This window comes from Tachyglossus aculeatus, chromosome Y4 (genome assembly GCF_015852505.1).
Source record: "Tachyglossus aculeatus isolate mTacAcu1 chromosome Y4, mTacAcu1.pri, whole genome shotgun sequence".
Taxonomy (NCBI): Eukaryota; Metazoa; Chordata; class Mammalia; order Monotremata; family Tachyglossidae; genus Tachyglossus; species Tachyglossus aculeatus.
Window position 1 is genome coordinate 2,122,543 of NC_052096.1, and position 19,766 is coordinate 2,142,308.

The window sequence follows — 19,766 nt, forward strand, 5'->3', positions numbered from 1 at the left end:
CCCTCCCAGCCCCACAGCACTGATGTACATATCTGTCATTTATTCCTATTGATGTCAGTCTCTTCCACCCCCGCCAAGGCTGTAAACTTGAGGGTAGGGAATGTGTCCGTTTTATTGTTGTACTGTACTTTCCCAAGCGCTTAGTACAGTGCTCTGCACGCAGAAAGGGCTCAATAAATACGATCGAATGACTATATACAGCACCCAGATTCGCACCCCTCAGCCTCAGGGTTGGGGTGTCACCGACTTCATCGCCGGGGCTCCCTGTGATCCCTCTCCCAGGATCGCCGCCTTTCCGTCATGGAGTTGGGCTTCTTTTTTGGGAAGAGGGGGTGACTCTCCTTCCCTTTGAGGGTCTTTACTGGGGTCACTGAGCTTCCAAATTTAACAATGGAGGGGAGCAAGGATGGACTGGGGGTGGGGGGGGGTTATCTCATTTTTTTATGGGACTATATTGTCCATCTCCCCCTTTTCACTGTGAGCTCCTTGTGGACAGGGAATGTGTCTATTGTTCTATCATCGTCTCTCAAGCGGTTAGTACAGTGCTCTGCCCACAGTGAGCGCTCAATATATACGACTGACTAGTCATTTTGGGGTCCCACCCTCCAAAGTCTTATTGAGGGCCCATCACCTCCAAGAGGCCTTCCCTAATAATAATAATAATGGCATTTATTATCTCTGCACACAGTAAGTGCTCAATAAATACGATTGATTGATTTATTAAGCGCTTACTATGTGCAAAAGCACTGGACTAAGCACTGGGGAGGTTACAAGGTGATCAGGTTGTCCCCCGGCGGGGGGCTCACAGTCTTCATCCCCATTTTCCAGATGAGGTAACTGAGGCCCAGAGAAGTAAAGTGACTTGCCCAAAGTCACACAGCTGACAGTTGGTGGAGCCGGGGGAAGGAGTGTGGCTCAATGGAAAGAGCACGGACTTTGGAGTTAGAGGTCATGGGTTCGAATCCTGGCTCTGCCAGCTGTCAGCTGTGTGACTTTGGGCAAGTCACTTAACTTCTCTAGGCCTCAGTGCCCTCATCTGTAAAATGGGGATTCATTCATTCATTCATTCAATCGTATTTATTGAGCGCTTACTGTGTGCAGAGCACTGGACTAAGCGCTTGGGAAGTCCAAGTTGGCAACATATGGAGACGGTCCCTACCCAACAGTGGGCTCACAGTCAAGAAGGGGGATGAAGACTGTGAGCCCACTGTGGGACAACCCGATCACCTTGTATCCCCCCAGCGCTTAGAACAGTGCCTTGCACATAGTAAGCGCTTAATAAATGCCATTATTATTATTATTATTTGAACCCATGACCTCTGACTCCAAAGCCTGAGCCCTTTCCACTGAGCCACGCTGCTTCCCTAAGGCCCCCCTTTTCCTCTTCTCCCATTCCCTGTGAGCCCACTGTTGGGTAGGGACCGTCTTTATATGTTACCAACTTGTACTTCCCAAGCGCTTAGTACAGTGCTGTGCACACAGTAATCAATCAATCATATTTATTGAGGGCTTACTGTGTGCAGAACACTGGACTAAGCGCTTGGGAAGTCCAAGTTGGCAACATATAGAGACGGTCCCTACCCAACAGTGGGCTCACAGTCTAGAAGACTAAGCACTCAATCAGCGTGGCTCAGTGGAAAGAGCCCGTGCTTTGGAGTCAGAGGCCATGGGTTCAAATCCCATCTCCACCACCTGTCTGCTGTGTGACCTTGGGCAAGCCCCTTCACTTCTCGGAGCCTCAGTTCCCTCATCTGTCAAATAGGGATGAAGACTGTGAGCCCCACGTGGGACAACCTGATCACCTTGTATCCCCCCCCCAGCGCTTAGAACAGTGCTTTGCACATAGTAAGCGCTTAATCAATCAATCAACCGTATTTATCGAGCGCTTACCGTGTGCAGAGCACTGTACTAAGCGCTTGGGAAGTCCAAGTTGGCAACATAAAGAGACGGTCCCTACCCAACAGCGGGCTCACAGTCTAGAGTGGGCTTAACAAAGGCCCTCATCATTATTATTATTATTAATAAATGCGATTGAGTGAATGAATTCCCTGACTGGCTCCCTTTGCTCACCCTCCGCCCCCGCAGCCCCCCAGCTCTGTCCCCCCCCTTTTAGACTGTGAGCCAATTTGTACTTCCCAAGCGCTTAGTACAGTGCTCTGCACATAGTAAGCGCTCAATAAATACGATTGATGATGATGATGATAGACTGTGAGCCCACTGTTGGGTAGGGACCGTCTCTATATGTTGCCACCTTATCATCATCACCATCAATGGTATTTATTGAGCACTTACTGTGTGCAGAGCACTGTACTAAGCGCTTGGGAAGTCCAAGTTGGTAACATATAGAGACAGTGGGCTCACAGTCTTGTCCTTCCCAAGCGCTTAGTCCAGTGCTCTGCACACAGTAAGCGCTCAATAAATACGATTGATTGATTGATTATGTTCGAGAGACAGTCCCTACCCAACAGTGGGCTCACAGTCTTGTCCTTCCCAAGCGCTTAGTACAGTGCTCTGCATACAAGAAGCGCTCAATAAATACGATTGATTGATTGATTATGTCCGAGAGACAGTCCCTACCCAACAGTGGGCTCACAGTCTTGTCCTTCCCAAGCGCTTAGTACAGTGCTCTGCACACAAGAAGCGCTCAATAAATTTGATTGATTATGTCCGAGAGACAGTCCCTACCCAACAGTGGGCTCACAGTCTTGTCCTTCCCAAGCGCTTAGTACAGTGCTCTGCACACAGTAAGCGCTCAATAAATACGATTGATTGATTATGTCCGAGAGACAGTCCCTACCCAACAGCGGGCTCACAGTCTTGTCCTTCCCAAGCGCTTAGTACAGTGCTGTGCACACAGTAAGCGCTCAATAAATACGACTGATTGATTGATGGATTATGTCCGAGAGACAGTCCCTACCCAACAGTGGGCTCACAGTCTTGTCCTTCCCAAGCGCTTAGTACAGTGCTCTGCACACAAGAAGCGCTCAATAAATACGATTGATTGATTGATTATGTTCGAGAGACAGTCCCTACCCAACAGTGGGCTCACAGTCTTGTCCTTCCCAAGCGCTTAGTACAGTGCTCTGCACACAAGAAGCGCTCAATAAATACGATTGATTGATTGATTATGTCCGAGAGACAGTCCCTACCCAACAGTGGGCTCACAGTCTTGTCCTTCCCAAGCGCTTAGTACAGTGCTCTGCACACAAGAAGCGCTCAATAAATACGATTGATTGATTGAGTATGTCCGAGAGACAGTCCCTACCCAACAGCGGGCTCACAGTCTTGTCCTTCCCAAGCGCTTAGTACAGTGCTCTGCACACAAGAAGCGCTCAATAAATACGATTGATTGATTGAGTATGTCCGAGAGACAGTCCCTACCCAACAGCGGGCTCACAGTCTTGTCCTTCCCAAGCGCTTAGTACAGTGCTGTGCACACAAGAAGCGCTCAATAAATACGATTGATTGATTGATGGATCATGCCCGTATCTAGTGCCATCTGTTTTCCGCCCCCCGGACCGTCAAGTTTTTTTGTGGGCACGGAATGGCCCTTTTTTCTATTGTGGTGTCGCCCCGTGGCAGGCGCTCAGTACAGCGCCCGGCGCTCTGTAGGCACGACGCCCGCCCTCCTGCCTGAGGGGCCGGGCCTTGTGGTGAGGCCTGTGGGGAGGCCGCGGGAGGGGGCGGGGCCTCGGGCGCCGGCCAATCGCAGCCGCCGACGCCCCCGGCCGCGACCAATGGGGAGGCGGCGGCGGCGCCGGCGGGCCGGGCCCCGCCCCTGCGCATGCGCCCTGCGGGGCGGCCGCCCCGTCGAGCAGCGCCAGCAGGTCCCAGTGGCGGCGGCGTCGGGCGATGTCGCGGGCCCCCAGCCCCGTCTGGTCGCGCGGGCCCCGGGCCGCCCCGGCCCTCAGCAGCAGCCGGGCCGCCTCCAGCGCCCCCTCGCGGGCCGCCAGGAACAGCGGCGTCTGATCCTGCGGACGGACAGGCGCGCGCATGCGCGCGGGGGGGGGGGTGTCAGGGCACGGGACGGCTCCAGCGCCCCCTCGCGGGACAACGGCGTCTGATCCTGCGGACGGGCTGGCGCGCGCATGCGCGGGGGGCGTCAGGACACGAGAAGGCCTGCTGTTAAGCGCTCACTCTGTGCGAAGCGCTCTTCTAACCGCTGTTTTGTTTTGTTCTTTGCACATAGTAAGCGCTTTACAAATGCCAGTTACTATTATTATTATTAATAAATACGATTGAATGAATGAATGAATGACCCTGCTCCATGTTACTAATAATAATGATGATGACCTTCTGTTAGGCGCTTACTCTGTGCAAAGCACTCTTCTAACCAATGTTTTGTTGTTTGTCTCCCCCTTCTAGACTGTGAGCCCGCTGTTGGGTAGGGACCGTCTCTATATGTTGCCGACTTGTACTCCCCAAGCGCTTAGTACAGTGCTGTGCACACAGGAAGTGCCCAATAAATACGACTGAATGAATGAAGGAATGACCCTGCTCCATGTTACTAATAATAATGATGCTGGCCTTCTGTTAAGTGCTTACTCAGTGCAAAGCACTCTTCTAACTGCTGTTTTGTTGTTGTCTGTCTCCCCCTTTTAGACTGTGAGCCCGTTGTTGGGTAGGGACCGTCTCTACATGTTGCCAACTTGGACTTCCCAAGTGCTTAGTCCAGTGCTCTGCACACAGTAAGTGCTCAATACATACGATTGAATGAATGAATGAAAGAATGACCCTGCTCCATGTTACTAATAATAATGATGATGGCCTTCTGTTAAGCGCTCACTCTGTGCGAAGCACTCTTCTAACCGCTGTTTTTTGTCGTCTGCCCCCCCCCCCCCCCCTTCTAGACTGTGAGCACTCTGTTGGGTAGGGACCGTCTCTACATGTTGCCAACTTGGACTTCCCAAGTGCTTAGTCCAGTGCTCCACACCCAATAAGCGCTCTCTGGGCCTCAGTGACCTCATCTGTAAAATGGGGATGAAGACGGTGAGCCCCACGTGGGACAACCTGATCACCCTGTATCCTCCCCAGCGCTCAGAACAGTGCTTTGTGCATAGTAAGCGCTTAACAAATGCCAGTTATTATTATTATTATTAATAAATACGATTGAATGAAGGAATGACCCTGCTCCATGTTACTAATAATACTGATGATGGCCTTCTGTTAAGCGCTCACTCTGTGCGAAGCACTCTTCTAACCCCTGTTTTGTTGTTTGTTTCCCCCTTCTAGACTGTGAGCCCGTCGTTGGGTAGGGACCATTGGACTTCCCAAGTGCTTAGTCCAGTGCTCTGCACCCAGTAAGCACTCCCTGGGCCTCAGTGACCTCATCTGTAAAATGGGGATGAAGACGGTGAGCCCCACGTGGGACAACCTGCTCACCCTGTCTCCTCCCCAGCGCTTAGAACAGTGCTTTGCGCATTGTAAGCGCTTAACAAATGCCAGTTACTATTATTATTAATAAATACGATTGAATGAATGAATGAATGACCCTGCTCCATGTTACTAATAATAATGATGATGGCCTTCTGTTAAGCGCTTACTCTGTGCAAAGCACTCTTCTAACCGCTGTTTTGTTGTTTGTCTCCCCCTTCTAGACTGTGAGCCCACTGTTGGGTAGGGACCGTATCTATATGTTGCCGACTTGTACTCCCCAAGCACTTACTACAGTGCTCCGCACACAGTAAGCGCTCAATAAACACGATTGAATGAATGAATTACCTTGCTCCATATTACAAATAATAATGATGGCATTTTGTTAAGCGCTTACTCTGTGCAAAGCACTCTTCTAACTGCTGTTTTGTTGTCCGTCTCCCCCTTCTAGACTGTGAGCCTGTTGTTGGGTAGGGACCGTCTCTCTATGTTGCCAGCTTGTCCTTCCCAAGCGCTTAGTACAGTGCTCTGCACACAGTAAGCGCCCAATAAATACGATTGAATGAATGAATGCTAACGTATCTGCTAATTCTGCTGTACTGCACTCTGCCAAGCACTTCGTACAGAGCTCTGCACAGTGGAAGCATGCAATAAATACCATTGATTGAAATAATTATGGCATAATTTAAGGGCTTACTACATGTCGAGCACTGTACTAAGAGCAGGGGTAGATACAACTTGCACTTCCCAAGTGCTTAGTACAGTGCTCTGCACACAGTAAGTGCTCAATAAATACGATTGAATGAATGAATGAATGCTAGCGTGTCTGCTAATTCTGCTGTACTGCACTCTCCCAAGCACTTAGTACAGAGCTCTGCACAGTGGAAGCATGCAATAAATACCATTGATTGATTGTAATAACTATGGCATGTCTTAAGGGCTTACTACATGTCGAGAACTGTCCTAAGAGCTGGGGTAGATACAACTTGTACTTCCCAAGCGCTTAGTACAGTGTTCTGCACACAGTAAGTGCTCAATAAATACGATTGAATGAATGAATACAAGATCATCAGGGTGGACACGGTCCCTGTCCCATATGGAGCTCGCAGTAGGAAGGAAAACAAGGACTGAATCCCCATTTTACATTTATGCAGCAGGCCGGTGGTGGAGCCGGGATTAGAACTCAGGTCCTTCAGCTGCCAGGCCCCTGGCCCTTTCCACTGGGCCTCTCCCTCCCTTCAAGGCCCTGCTGAGAGCTCACCTCCTCCAGGAGGCCTTCCCACACTGAGCCCCTTCCTTCCTCTCCTCCTCGTCCTCCTCTCCATCCCCCCATCTTACCTCCTTCCCTTCCCCACAGCACCTGTATATATGTTTGTACATATTTATTACTCTATTTATTGATTTATTTATTTTACTTGTACATATCTATTCTATTTATTTTATTTTGTTAGTATGTTTGGTTTTGTCTCCCCCTTTTAGACTGTGAGCCCACTGTTGGGTAGGGACTGTCTCTATACGTTGCCAATTTGTACTTCCCAAGTGCTTAGTACAGTGCTCTGCACACAGCAAGCGCTCAATAAATACGATCAATGATGATGATGATGATATGTATATATGTTTGTACGTATTTATTACTCTATTTCACTTGTACATATCTATTCTATTTATTTTATGTTGTTAATGTTTTCTTTTGTTCTCTGTCTCCCCCTTCTAGACGGTGAGCCCACCGTTGGGTAGGAACCGTCTCTATATGTTGCCAACTTGTCCTTCCCAAGCGCTTAGTCCAGTGCTCTGCACACAGTAAGCGCTCAATAAATACGATTGATTGATTGATTGCCGCTCCCCTTCTTTGTCCCTCCTCCTTTCCAGACTCAGGGTGGGGGGCTCATGGCCCGACTCCACCCTCCTGCCTTCCATTCCTTCCTGAGGCTCCATCCTTTTCCTCCCACTCCTCACTTCATCCCACCAGGTTCCCCCATTTCTCCCCTGCCCTCCTCCAGAACTCAGTCCCGAAGGATTTCAGTTTTTCCGGAAGAGGTCAGGGGAAGTTCAAGGTTCCCGGTCCCCGTTTCCGCTGTCAGCCTGAGATTCCAACCATCTCCTCTTCCTCCGCTCTCCCTGTGCGTCCGGCTCCGGGAACCCACGTTCTTTACCTGTTCTTCCTCCTTCCTAGACTGGGAGCCAGGGGCCGTTGACCTTGGGCAATCACTCAACTTTTCTGAACCTCAATTCCCTCATCTCTAAAATGGGGATTCAATAATAATAATAATAATAATAATAATAATAATAATGGCATGTATTAAGCGCTTACTATGTGCAAAGTACTGTTCTAAGCACTGGGGGGATACAAGGTGATCAGGTTGTCCCATGGGGGGCTCACAATCTTCATCCCCATTTTACAGATGAGGGAACTGAGGCACAGAGAAGCTAAGTGACTTGCCCAAAGTCACACAGCTGACTGGGATTTGAACCCATGACCTGTGACTCCAAAGCCCGTGCTCTTTCCACTGAGCCACGCTGCTTCTCAATCAGTGGGAAGAGCCCGGGCTTGGGAGTCACAGGTCACGGGTTCAAATCCTGGCTCCACCAATTGTCAGCCTGTGACTTTGGGCAAGTCACTTCGCTACTCTGGGCCTCAGTTCCCTCATCTGTAAAATGGGGATGAAGACTGTGAGCCCCACGGGGGACGACCTGATCGCCTTGTATCCTCCCCAGTGCTTAGAACAGTGCTTTGCACATAGTAAGAGCTTAAATGCCATTATTATTATTGTTATTATTATTACTTGGACTGCGAGCCTCACCTGGGACAGGGACTCTGTCCAACCGCAGTGCTTGACACATAGGAAGGGCTTTTGGGACTGTCTCTATATGTTATGAACTTGTACTTCCCAAGCGCTTAGTACAGTGCTCTGCACACAGTAAGCGCTCAATAAATACGATTGATTGATTAATTGATTTGGGGGAATATGGCTGCTAACCATAGAGAAGCAGCATGGCCTAACGGAGGGAGCCCGGGCCTGGGAATCAGACGGACATGGGTTCTCATCCCGGCTCCACCACTTGACTACTGTGTGACCTTGGGGAAGTCATTTCACTTCTCTGGGCCTCCGTCTCCTCATCTGTAAAATGGGGATTAAGACTGTGAGCCCCATGTGGGACAGGGACTGTGTCCAACCCGGTTTGCCTGTATCCCCACCCCTCCAGCATTCAGTACAGTGCCTGGCACGTAGCAAGCGTGTAACGAATACCACAATTATTATTAACTCCGTTGTATCCTCTCCCAAGCGCTTAGTCCAGCGTTCTGCACATAGTAAGCGCTCGATAAATACCATCGATTGAGGAGCATGTACCGGAAATAATAACGATCATCTCTCTCCCCGCCACCTTTCCCCTCCAGGTCCCAGGGTGCGGGGAGGGTGTTCTTAGTGCCTTTGCCCCCGCAAATCCGGTCTCCCTGGGTCCTGCCCCTCTCACCCTGCTGTCTTGGGCGTTTTTGTCGGCTCCGGCCTGGATGAGGGCTCGAGCTGCCAGGGAGTTGTTCACCGCCGCTGCCCAATGTAGAGCTGTCTTCCCTGAGGCCAGGAGGGAGAAAGGGTTAATCCCGCTAGTCATTCATTCATTCATTCATTCATTCATTCCTATCCATTGAGTACTTACTGTTTGCAGAGCACTGGACTAAGTGGGAGAGGACGATACAACAATAAACAGACACATTCCCTGCCCACAGCGAGCCGACAGTCTGGAGGTGAAGGAGACAGGCATTAATAGAAATAAATGGCGGATGTGGACGTAAGAGCTGGTGGAGGGGGGGTGGTAAATAAAGGAAAAAAGTCAGGGCGACGGAGAAGGGAGTGGGAGAAGAGGAAAGGGGGGCTCCGTCAGGGAAGACCTCTTGGAGGAGGTGGGCCTTTGATAAGGCTTTGAAGGAGGGGAGAGGCAGACATTAATAGAAATAAATGGATGTGGACATAAGAGCTGGGGGGGGGGGATAAATAAAGGAAAAAAGGGTGACGGAGAACGGAGTGGGAGAAGAGGAAAGGGGGGCTTCGTCAGGGAAGACCTCTTGGAGGAGGTGGGCCTTTGATAAGGCTTTGAAGGAGGGAAGAGGCAGACATTAATAGAAATAAATGGCGGATGTGGACATAGCTGGGGGGGATAAATAAAGTAAAAAAGGGCGACGGAGAATGGAGTGGAAGAAGAGGAAAGGGGGGCTTGGTCAGGGAAGACCTCTTGGAGGAGGTGGGCCTTTGATAAAGCTTTGAAGGAGGGGAGAGGCAGACATTAATAGAAATAAATGGTGGATGTGGACATAAAAGCTGGGGGGGAGGGATAAATAAAGGAAAAAAGGGTGACGGAGAACGGAGTAGGAGAAGAGGAAAGGGGGGCTTGGTCAGGGAAGACCTCTTGGAGGAGATGGGCCTTTGATAAAGCTTTGAAGGAGGGAGGAGGCAGACATTAATAGAAATAAATGGCAGATGTGGACATAAAAGCTGGGCGGGGGGGATAAATAAAGGAAAAAAGGGTGATGGAGAACGGAGTGGGAGAAGAGGAAAAGGGGGCTTGGCCAGGGAAGACCTCTTGGAGGAGGTGGGCCTTTGGTAAGGCTTTGAAGGAGGGGAGAGCAGTTGTCAGATTTGAGGAAGGAGGGTGTTCCTCTGGACTGTAAGCTCCTCGTGGGCAGGGTATGTGCCCGTTTATTGTATTGTCTTCTCCCAAGCGCTTAGTACAGTGCTTTGTCCACAGTAATCATTCAGTAAATATGGCTGAATGACTGACCGAGCGACCCTGGCCTCAGCCCTAAGGAAACCTGGACCCCGGGACGGCAGCGGGCGCCAGGCCTAGGGGGCCGGGGTGGGGCAAACTGAGGCTGGTGGGGATGGGGAGAACGTCTGGGGGGCGGTTTCCCATTGCTTGGGGGTGGGGGGACTGAGTGGGGGGAGCTCCCCGGGCAGTCAATACCGGGAAGCGGTGTCATGGTGACGGGCGGCGGGAAGTGTTAGCGTGGGTGACGCCACATCCCGCCCCTGGGCCGGGACAATGGCATATTGTTCTGGACCCAAAAGGAGGAAAAGGGACCCCCACCCCCCCCCAACCACACATCACCCAGCGCCTCAGGTCCCACAGCCCGGCATGGGCCCCGCCGTCCTCCCGGGGGAATCGGTGGTCTTGGGGCCTGCTCCCAGAGCGGGAAGTTCTGGGGTCGGGAGGAGACAGGAAGGCGAGACCCCGGGATGGGCCCCGTGGAGATCCCCGAGCCCCCGGCCCCCCTTGTACCCCGGTTGTCCCGGGCCCCGACGTCGGCCTGCGCCTGGATGAGCTCCTCCACTAGGTCCTCCACCGCCAGGCGGGCCGCCAGCATCAGGGGCGTGGTCCCGTCCTCCATCCGGGGGTCCACCGCCGTCTCACGGTTCCGCAGCAGGATCTGGGGGGACGGGGACCCCGAATCCCAGGCTCAGTCCCCTCCCCCCGGCACCACCCCGTTCCCCTCCTCTGTGGCCCCAGATCTCTGGCAGAGAAGTGCTGGTGAAGCTGGGTTTTTTTTTCTTCGTGATATTTGTTGTTGTTTTTTAATGGCATTTATTAAACACTTACCATGTGCAAAGCACTGTTCTAAGCGCTGGGGAGGTTACAAGGTGATCAGGTTGTCCCACGGGGGGCTCACAGTCTTCACCCCCATTTTACAGATGAGGGAACTGCGGCCCAGAGAAGTGAAGTGACTTGCCCAAAGTCACACAGCTGACAAGTGGCGGAGCCGGGATTTGAACCCATGACCTCTGACTCCAAAGCCCGGGCTCTTTCCACTGAGCCACGCTGCTTCTCTAAAAATTATTAAGCGCTTACTATGTGCCAAGCACTGTTCTAAGCGCTGGGGAGGTTGCAAGGCGATCAGGTTGTCCCACGGGGGGCTCACAGTCAATCCTCATTTTACAGATGAGGGAACTGAGGCCCAGAGAAGTGAAGTGACTTGCCCAAAGTCACACAGCTGACAAGTGGCAGAGCCGGGATTTGAACCCATGACCTCTGACTCCAAAGCCCGTGCTCATTCCACTGAGCCACGCTGCTTCTCTGAGCAGCATGTTTAAGCACTCACTATGTGTCAGGATCTGTACTGAGCACTGGAGTAGACAAGATAATCAGGTTGGACCCAAGCAGTATGGCTTAGTGAATAGAGCCCGGGTCTCGGGGTCAGAAGGTCATGGGTTCTAATCCCGGCTCTGCCACATGGCTGCTGTGTGACTTTGGGCGAATCACTTCACTTCTCTATGCCTCAGTTCCCTCCTCTGTAAAATGGGGATTAAGGCTGTGAGCCCCACGTGGGACAGGGACCGTGTCCAAGTTGATTTGCTTGTATCCACCCCAGTGCTTAGTACAGTGTCTGGCACATAGTAAGCGCTTAAATACCATTATTATTATTATTACTATTGTGCCCCACATGGGGCTCACGGTCTTGATCCTCATTTTCCAGATGAAGGAGCTGAGGCACAGAGAAGTGACTTTTGTTTTTTAAATTGTATTTGTCAGGCACCTATTAGGTGCCAGACACTGTATTAAGCACTGGGGTCGATACCAGGACATCAGGTTGGACACAGTCCCTGTCCCACATGGCTCTCCATCTTAATCCCCATTTTCCAGATGAGGGAACTGAGGCACAGAGAGGCGAAGGGACGTGCCTAAAGTCAAAGAGGAGATAAGTGGCGGAGCCGGGATGAGAACCCAGAGAGGCAGCGTGGCTCAGTGGAAAGAGCCCGGGCTTTGGAGTCAGAGGTCGTGGGTTCAAATCCCGGCCCCTCCACTTGTCAGCTGTGTGACTTTGGGCAAGTCACTTCACTTCTCTGGGCCTCAGTTCCCTCACCTGTAAAATGGGGATGAAGACTGTGAGCCCCACGTGGGACAACCTGATTACCTTGTATCTACCCCAGAGCTTAGAACAGTGCTTTGCAGATAGTAAGCGCTTAACAAATACCAACATTATTATTATTATTATTATTATTAGCCTTCTGACTCCCAGCCCCGGGCTCCTTCCACTAAGTCACGCTGCTTATTTTAATGTCTCTCTCCCCCTCCAGGCTGTAAGCCCCCTGTGGCCAAGGAACATGTCTATCAACTCTGTTGTACTGTCCTCTTCCAAGCGCTTAGTACAGTGCTCTGCATATAGTAAGCATTCAATAAATACCCTTGATTGATTGACCTCCACTCTGCTAACAAATCACTTCCACCTGCCGCTATCTTGGTGAAGGGCTGCACTTCCATCACCCCCTACCCCGTGGCGCCCTTAGACCCTCGCTTTCTTTGCTTATTATTATTATTATTAATTACTATAATTATATAATCACATATAATTATAATATATAATAATTATATAATGTATAATATAATTATAATTAATTATAATTAATAATATTAATAATACTGATGGTAGTAGTAATAATTGTGGTCTTTGTTAAGTGCTTACAATACTATTGGAATCAATCAATCGTAATTTTTGAGCGCTTACCATGTGGTACGGGACTAAGTAGTTGGGAGAGGGCAGTAGAATTCATTCATTCATCATCATCATCATCATCATCATCAATCGTATTTATTGAGCGCTTACTATGTGCAGAGCACTATACTAAGCGCTTGGGAAGTACAAATTGGCAACATATAGAGACAGTCCCTACCCAACAAGGCCTCTTGGAGGAAATGGCCTTCAATAAGGCTTTAAAACAGGGGAGGGGAATATTCATTCGATCGTATTTATTGAGCGCTTACTGTGTGCCGAGCGCTTTATTTTATTGAGCGCTTACTGTGTGCAGAGCACTATACTAAGCGCTTGGGAAGTACAAATTGGCAACATGTAGAGACGGTCCTTACCCAACAACGGGCTCCCTGCCCACAACAAGCTGACCTCTGACTCCAAAGCCCGGGCTCTATCCACTGAGCCACGCTGCTTCTCGTTCTGTAAGCTTGTTGTGGGCAGGAATGAGCCTGTTCGTTGTTCCGTGGTACTCTCCCAAGCGCTTTGTACAGTGCTTTGCACACGGTAAGCGCTCAATAAATGCGATTGAATTGAATGAATGAAGGCCCGGGGCCGTGGTCCAGGCCTTCTCACCCAAGTCCCCGGCCCGTCGCCCGTGGTCTCGGTCCATCGTCCGCGCTTAGAACAGTGCTTTGCATATAGTAAGCGCTTAACAAATACCATCATCATCATCATCGTCCTTGGGCCCGGTCCCAGCCCCCTCGGGCCCACCGACCTGACAGACCTCGCGGGCGTCGGCGGCCACGGCCGCGTGCAGGGGCGTGCGGCCGGCTCGGTCGGGCCGGTTGGGGTCGGCTCCGGCCTCCAGGAGACGGCGGGCCGCGGACGGGCGGGAGAAGCGGGCGGCCAGGTGCAGGGGGGTCTCCCCCGATCCCACCGTGTGGGCCTGGGGACTGGCCCCCCTGCAGAGCAGGGGCTCCCACGGGCCCGCCGCCCCACCGGGCCTGGCCCCCGGCCCCTCGGCCTCCGCTCCCCCGCTGCACACCGCAGACATCAGCGGGGTGACGCCGTCTGGAGGGAGGGCAGAGACGGGGAGAAACTGAGGGGGACGGGGGAGAGAAAAGTGGCAGGGGGAGAGACGAGGAGCTGATCAGGAACGGGGTCTGGTGGGGTCAGTTGAGGGATCCGGGAAAGGGATTGGAGGTTGGGAGAAATACCAGGAGGCAGGGAGGAAGCAGGGGGCCCGGGAAGAATCGACAGGGAAGGGGTTGGAGGATGGGGGTACGGGCTTGGGGGGGGGGGGAAGGATAGACATGGGGAATCAGGGGAGACGTGGGGAGAGAGCAGAAGAGTCGGGGGGGAGTTGGGAGTTGGGATGGATGGCCAGATGGACAGACACACACACCTGGGCCTTGGGAATCCACGTCCGGCACCTCTGGTTCCTGGGGAGGGGTGGGCACCTCAGCCTGAGGCTCACGCCCTCCGCCGCAGAGTGGCCAGAACCGGCGTTCGGACACCGGGCCCCCCACTTCTGCCTGGGAGGAGAGAGAGCGAGCGAGCCAGTGCCGGGTTGAAGGGGGGCCCCGGCTCCCCGTGTCACGGACACCCCCGGGCCCGGTCCTCTCACCCGCACATCTCCGAGGCCCGAACCCTCCATGACCTCGTCCTCGTGGCTTTCCGTCTCCGACTTCAGGGGCCTGGGGGAGTCAGGGGTCACTCTGACATCCCCTGTTGGACCTCCCGCCCCCCATCAGCCTCAACCCTGGGCTCTCTTTCCTTCTCTGGGCACCTTGCTCCCTCTCCCGTCATGCCCCTGCCCCACCCCAAGTCTGGTGGCACCCACCTCCCCCAACTCGTCGGGGTGCCCTCCACAATAATAATAACAATGGTGGTATTCGTTAAGTGCTTACTATGTGCCAGGCACCGTACTAAACACTGGGGAGGATACAATCAATCGGGTTGGACGCAGTCCCTGTCCCACGTGGGCTCACAGTCTTAGTCCCCATTTCACAGATGAGGGAACCGAGGCCCAGAGAAGTGAAGTGACTCGGTCACCCAGCAGACAAGTGGCGGAGACGGGATTAGAGAGAACCTTCTAACTTCCTGACCCACACTGTGGCCAGCACTAGGCCCCGCTCACTTGAGGCCGATGCTGTCCTCGCCCAGCGGGGGACATCGGCGTCGGCGGGGGGCGGCGGGCTGGGGCCGGGGGCGGCGGCTGAAGCCGGGGGGCAGCCACAGGGCCCCGTGCTCCCGCCGCCGGGCCAGGTGCACGACCAAGAGGCAGCCCAGGGCCAGGAGGAGCCCGGCGGCCAGAGGAGAGCAAACCAGAGGCCAGGACACGCGTGGGGACAGGGGTCCTGCCCGGGAAACGGGGGGCGGAGATGTCACCCAGGGGACACCGCTCACCCACCCCGGGAGACCCTCCGCTCTCCCGCACACCTGGGGGGACGGGGGGAGGTGGAGCCCAGCAGGTCCGGGGGTTGGGAGCGGTGGCGGGGACGAGGGGGCCGGAAGGGATGGGGGCGTCGAGTACCTGCAGCCCCCCGGGCTCGGGCGGCGAGCAGGGGCCCCGGAAGCAGGGGCTCCAGGGCCCCCACGGCGGCCAGGGCGGCCAGGAAGCGGAGCAGCACGCCGGGGTCCCGGGGGCAGCGGGGGGCCGGCAGGGCCGGGCCGCAGCGGGACGAATCCACTCCCAGGACCACCACGAACCTATGGGATCCACCGAGGGGAGGGGGTCAGGTTGGGCCCCCTCTTGGCCCCCCAACCCCAGCCAGTCCCCCTGACCTTCCCTACCACGGCGTACCCTGCGGCGAGGCCTTCCGTCTCCTCTCCGGGTGGTGGGGCGCTGGGGGTGGCCTTCTCCCGGCGGGGGGTGCGGGTGGGCCCCCCGGCCCCCAGGCCCCCAAGCTCATCTTCGGCCTGGGGACCCGGGTAGGGGTACACCATCTCCCTGCCCTCGGGGTCCCTGCGCACCCACAGCCCCACCCGGAGGGCCAGGGCCAGTGCCCGGGCCAGGGCAGGCAGATGGCGGCGGGGCAGGAACACCAGCAGGGCCAGGGACGGGGTGTCCGGGCCCCCCGCCCGCTGCCCGCCACAGTCCCCACCGTCCCAGCCGCATTCAGCCGAGTCGCAGCCCCGCTCGCAGTGGCCGTTGGCAAAGTGGTCCTGGCAGTACCGCTCGTAGGCTGGGCTGGGGGAGGGGGACACGGGGGTGGCCGTCAGAGACGCCCCCCCACCCCCGTCAGTCCATCCTAAGTCATAATAATTATTATTATCATTATTATTATTATCGTATTTCTTAAGCGCTTACTAGTGCCAAGCACTATTCTGAGCACTGGGGTGATAATAATCAATCAATCAATCAATCGTATTTATTGAGCGCTTACTATGTGCAGAGCACTGTACTAAGCGCTTGGGAAGTACAAATTGGCAACACATAGAGACAGTCCCTACCCAACAGTGGGCTCACAGTCTAAAATAATGATAATCACAACGATGGCATTTGTTAAGAACTTACTATGTGCCAAGCACCGTTCTAAGTGTACCCCAGCGCTTAGAACAGAGCCTGGCACATAGCAAGTGATTAACAAATACCATCATTATTATCATTATTATTATTAAGTGTTGGGGTGGATACAAGGTAATCAGGTTGGAAAGAGTCCCTGTCCCACATGGGGCTCACTGCCTTATAATAATAATAATAATAATGATGGCATTTGTAAAGCGCTTACTATGTGCCAAGCACTGTTCTAAGCGCTGGGGAGGTTACAAGGTGATCAGGTGAGCCCACTGTTGGGTAGGGACCGTCTCTATATGTTGCCAACTTGGACTTCCCAAGCGCTTAGTACAGTGCTCTGCACCCAGTGAGCGCTCAATAAATACGACTGAATGAATGAATGAATCAGGTGGTCCCACAGGGGGCTCGCAGTCTTCATCCCCATTTTATGGGTGAGGGAACTGAGGCCCAGACAAGTGACGTGGCTTGTCCAAGGTCACCCCACAGACTGAGATTAGAACCCACGCCCCCCTCTGACTCCCAAGCCCGTGCTCTTCCCGCTAGGCCGCACCGTGCAGAGCGCTGGACTAAGCGCTTGGGAGGCTCCCCCAGAGTCGGCTGCCTGATTTCTCTGGGCCCAGGCTGCCGGTGGGGTGCCCCCCACCCCGTTCCTCCCCAGCCCCCCGCACCGCGGGGCCTCACGTGCAGGCCGGAGGCGTCTCACAGTCGTAGCCGTCGAACAGACACTCCTCCGAGGCGCACTGCGGGTGGCAGCGCCCGTCGCGGAAGAGCGCCCAGCACCGGGCCTCGGGGGGGGCAGCCCCGCCAGGGGTCCGGGACCCCCAGGGAGCAGTCGCCGCCGTCCCAGCCGCCGAGCCTCCCGCTGCAGGCCCTGTCGCAGGCCCCGTCCCCCGCCCGGCCCTGGCAGGCTCCCCCGGCCCCCATCCCGGGGCCCTGGCAGCGGGGGCCCGGGTACCCCTCGGGGCAAGAACAGCGGAAGCCCCCCGCGGTCTGGGCGCAGGTGCCGTTGTGCAGGCAGGGGGACGGGGGGCCGCAGCCCCGGGGGGCCGGGGGCGTCAGGCAGTCGGGCCCCCCGAAGCCGTCGGGACAGACGCAGCGGGGAGCCGGGGCTGGGGCGGGGGGCGGGGGCAGCGGGACGCACAGGCCCCCGTGGTGGCAGCGGTGGGGGCCGCACGGCGGGGACACGGACGGGAGGCAGCTGGGACCCTCTGAGCCCTGGGCAGGGTGGGGAGGGGGACAGAAAAAAACAAAGCATACGCACAAAAACAAAAACTCACCACTGGCTTCAAAGCAGTCCACCACCTTGCTCCCTCCTACCTCTCCTCTCTGCTCTCCTACTCCAGCCCAGGCCGCACACCTCGCTCTTCTAGTGCTCCAGCGCTTAAAACAGTGCTCTGCACATAGTAAGCGCTTAATAAATGCCATTATTATATAATGCCAACCTTCTCACTGTACCTCCATCTCATCTATCTGGCCCCCGACCGCTGGCCCCCGTCCTGCCTCTGACCTGGAACACCCTGGCCCCTTCTCAGATCCGACAGACAGTGACTCTCCCTGCCTTCAAACGTGGCCCAGAGAAGCAGCGTGACTCAGTGGAAAGAGCCAGGGCTCGGGAGTCAGAGGTCATAGGCTCAAATCCCAGCTCCACCGCTTGTCAATCAATCAATCAATCAATCAATCATATTTATTGAGCGCTTACTGTGTGCAGAGCACTGTACTAAGCGCTTGGGAAGTACAAGTTGGCAACATATATTGTCAGCTGTGTGACTGGGCAAGTCACTTCACTCCTCTGGGCCTTAGTAACCTCACCTGTAAAATGGGATTAAGATTGTGAGCCCCACGTGGGACAACCTGATCACCCTGTATCCTCCCCAGCACATGGAACAGTGCTTTGCACATAATAAGCACATAACAAATACCAAAGTTGTTATTATTATTATTATTCAAAGCCTCATGAAGGCCCATCTCCTCCAAGAGGCCTTCCCTAAGCCTCCCTTTCCTCTTCTCCGACTCCCTTCTGCGTCGCCCCGACTCGCTCCCTTTATTCATCCACCTTCCCAGCCCACAGCACTCAAGTCCACATATGTCATTCATTTCTTTCTTTCATGTCCATCTCCCCTCTAGACTGTAAGCTTGTTGGGGGCAGAGAACGTGTGTTTATTGTTGTATTGTCCTCTCCCAAGTGCTTAGTTCAGTGCTCTGCACACAGTAAAGTGCTCGATAAATATGACTGGAAGACAGACGGGGAGGGGAGCCAGCCCTCCGACCCGCTCCGCTTCCAGGCCAACAGCTGACCACTTCCTGGCCTCGTCCCCCCCAGGATCCCTAGATTCCCCCCTTCCCGATCCTCATCGGCTCTTGACCACCCCTCAACCTTCACCCCCACGACCTGTATCCGATTCTCTTGTGCCTCCCCCGGCCCCAGAGCTTGGTACAGTGCTCGGCCCATAGTAAGCGCTTCACCGAGACCCCCAGTTAGTATCATTATGGCAACCTGTGACCCCCACCTCGCCCGACCATCTCCTCCACTGACCCTGATCCCAGTCCTCCCCCCCACACCCCCTCCATCTCCGGTCCCTCCTGTCGCTTTCCCGGGGGAGCCCAGGGTGGGAAGGGGGGACTCACAGGGGGGCAGTGGCAGGTGAAACCGGGGGGGCTTCCAGGAGTGGGGGTGCAGGTTCCCCCTCGGGGGCAGGGCTGGCTCAGACAGACGTCGATGATGGACTCACAGTTCCGCCCTGGAGGATGGAGGGGTGGAGACACCGTCAATCAATCCATCGGTGGTATTTTTGGAGCGCTTGCCAAGTGCAGAGCGCTGTACTAAGCGCTTGGGAGAGGAAAGTCCAGCAGGATTAGCGTTCCTGGAAATGGTTCCTGGTTCATTTGGCCCAGATGGATCTGAGTTGATGGGGCTGGGGGGAGAGGGGGCTGCTCCCCACAACCCTCGGGCATTGGATGTCCCCTCCCGCATCTCAGAAACGGTTCATCCTCCTCCCTCTCCCTCCACGCACTGAGTCACCCCCTCCTCCTGTTTCCTCAGGCCTCTTCCCAAGGCATTCCCAACCTGGGGAAGGGCCCGGGGGGTGGAGCAGGTGGGGAGCGAGTCTAGTGGAAATCGCTCGGATCTGGGGGAAATCACAGGATCTGGATTCCAGCCCCGGTTCTGTCACCGGCCTGCTGAGGGACCTTGGACAAGTCACTTGACCTCTCTGGGCCTCAACGCTCTGCTCTGTAAAATGGGGCTAGCCACCTCTCCCTACCTCACAGGGATGGTGTGAAGATAGGGTAAGGTGACTGACGTGAAAGCGCTTTGGAAAAAGAAGCGGGTTAAACAAATCCAAGTTATTATTATCGGCATCTGACGATTATTATTGTTATAAGGGGTGTACCCCGCTGGAGATCTCTCAGGACCAG

The 19,766-nt window shown here is 54.4% G+C and overlaps 1 protein-coding gene across 1 annotated transcript in view; it reads right to left on the reverse strand.

Annotated features, from left to right (window-relative positions):
* Positions 1–3,557: 3,557 nt before the first annotated feature.
* NOTCH4 (notch receptor 4) overlaps positions 3,558–19,766 on the reverse strand; it is a 39,883-nt gene continuing 23,674 nt past the window's right edge. The window contains 12 exon segments of the mRNA XM_038768211.1: positions 3,558–3,971; positions 8,848–8,945; positions 10,648–10,795; positions 13,608–13,903; positions 14,238–14,367; positions 14,460–14,529; positions 14,973–15,192; positions 15,369–15,544; positions 15,639–16,025; positions 17,034–17,146; positions 17,148–17,567; positions 18,978–19,090. Coding sequence (XP_038624139.1) covers positions 3,558–3,971; positions 8,848–8,945; positions 10,648–10,795; positions 13,608–13,903; positions 14,238–14,367; positions 14,460–14,529; positions 14,973–15,192; positions 15,369–15,544; positions 15,639–16,025; positions 17,034–17,146; positions 17,148–17,567; positions 18,978–19,090 — 2,585 coding nt within the window.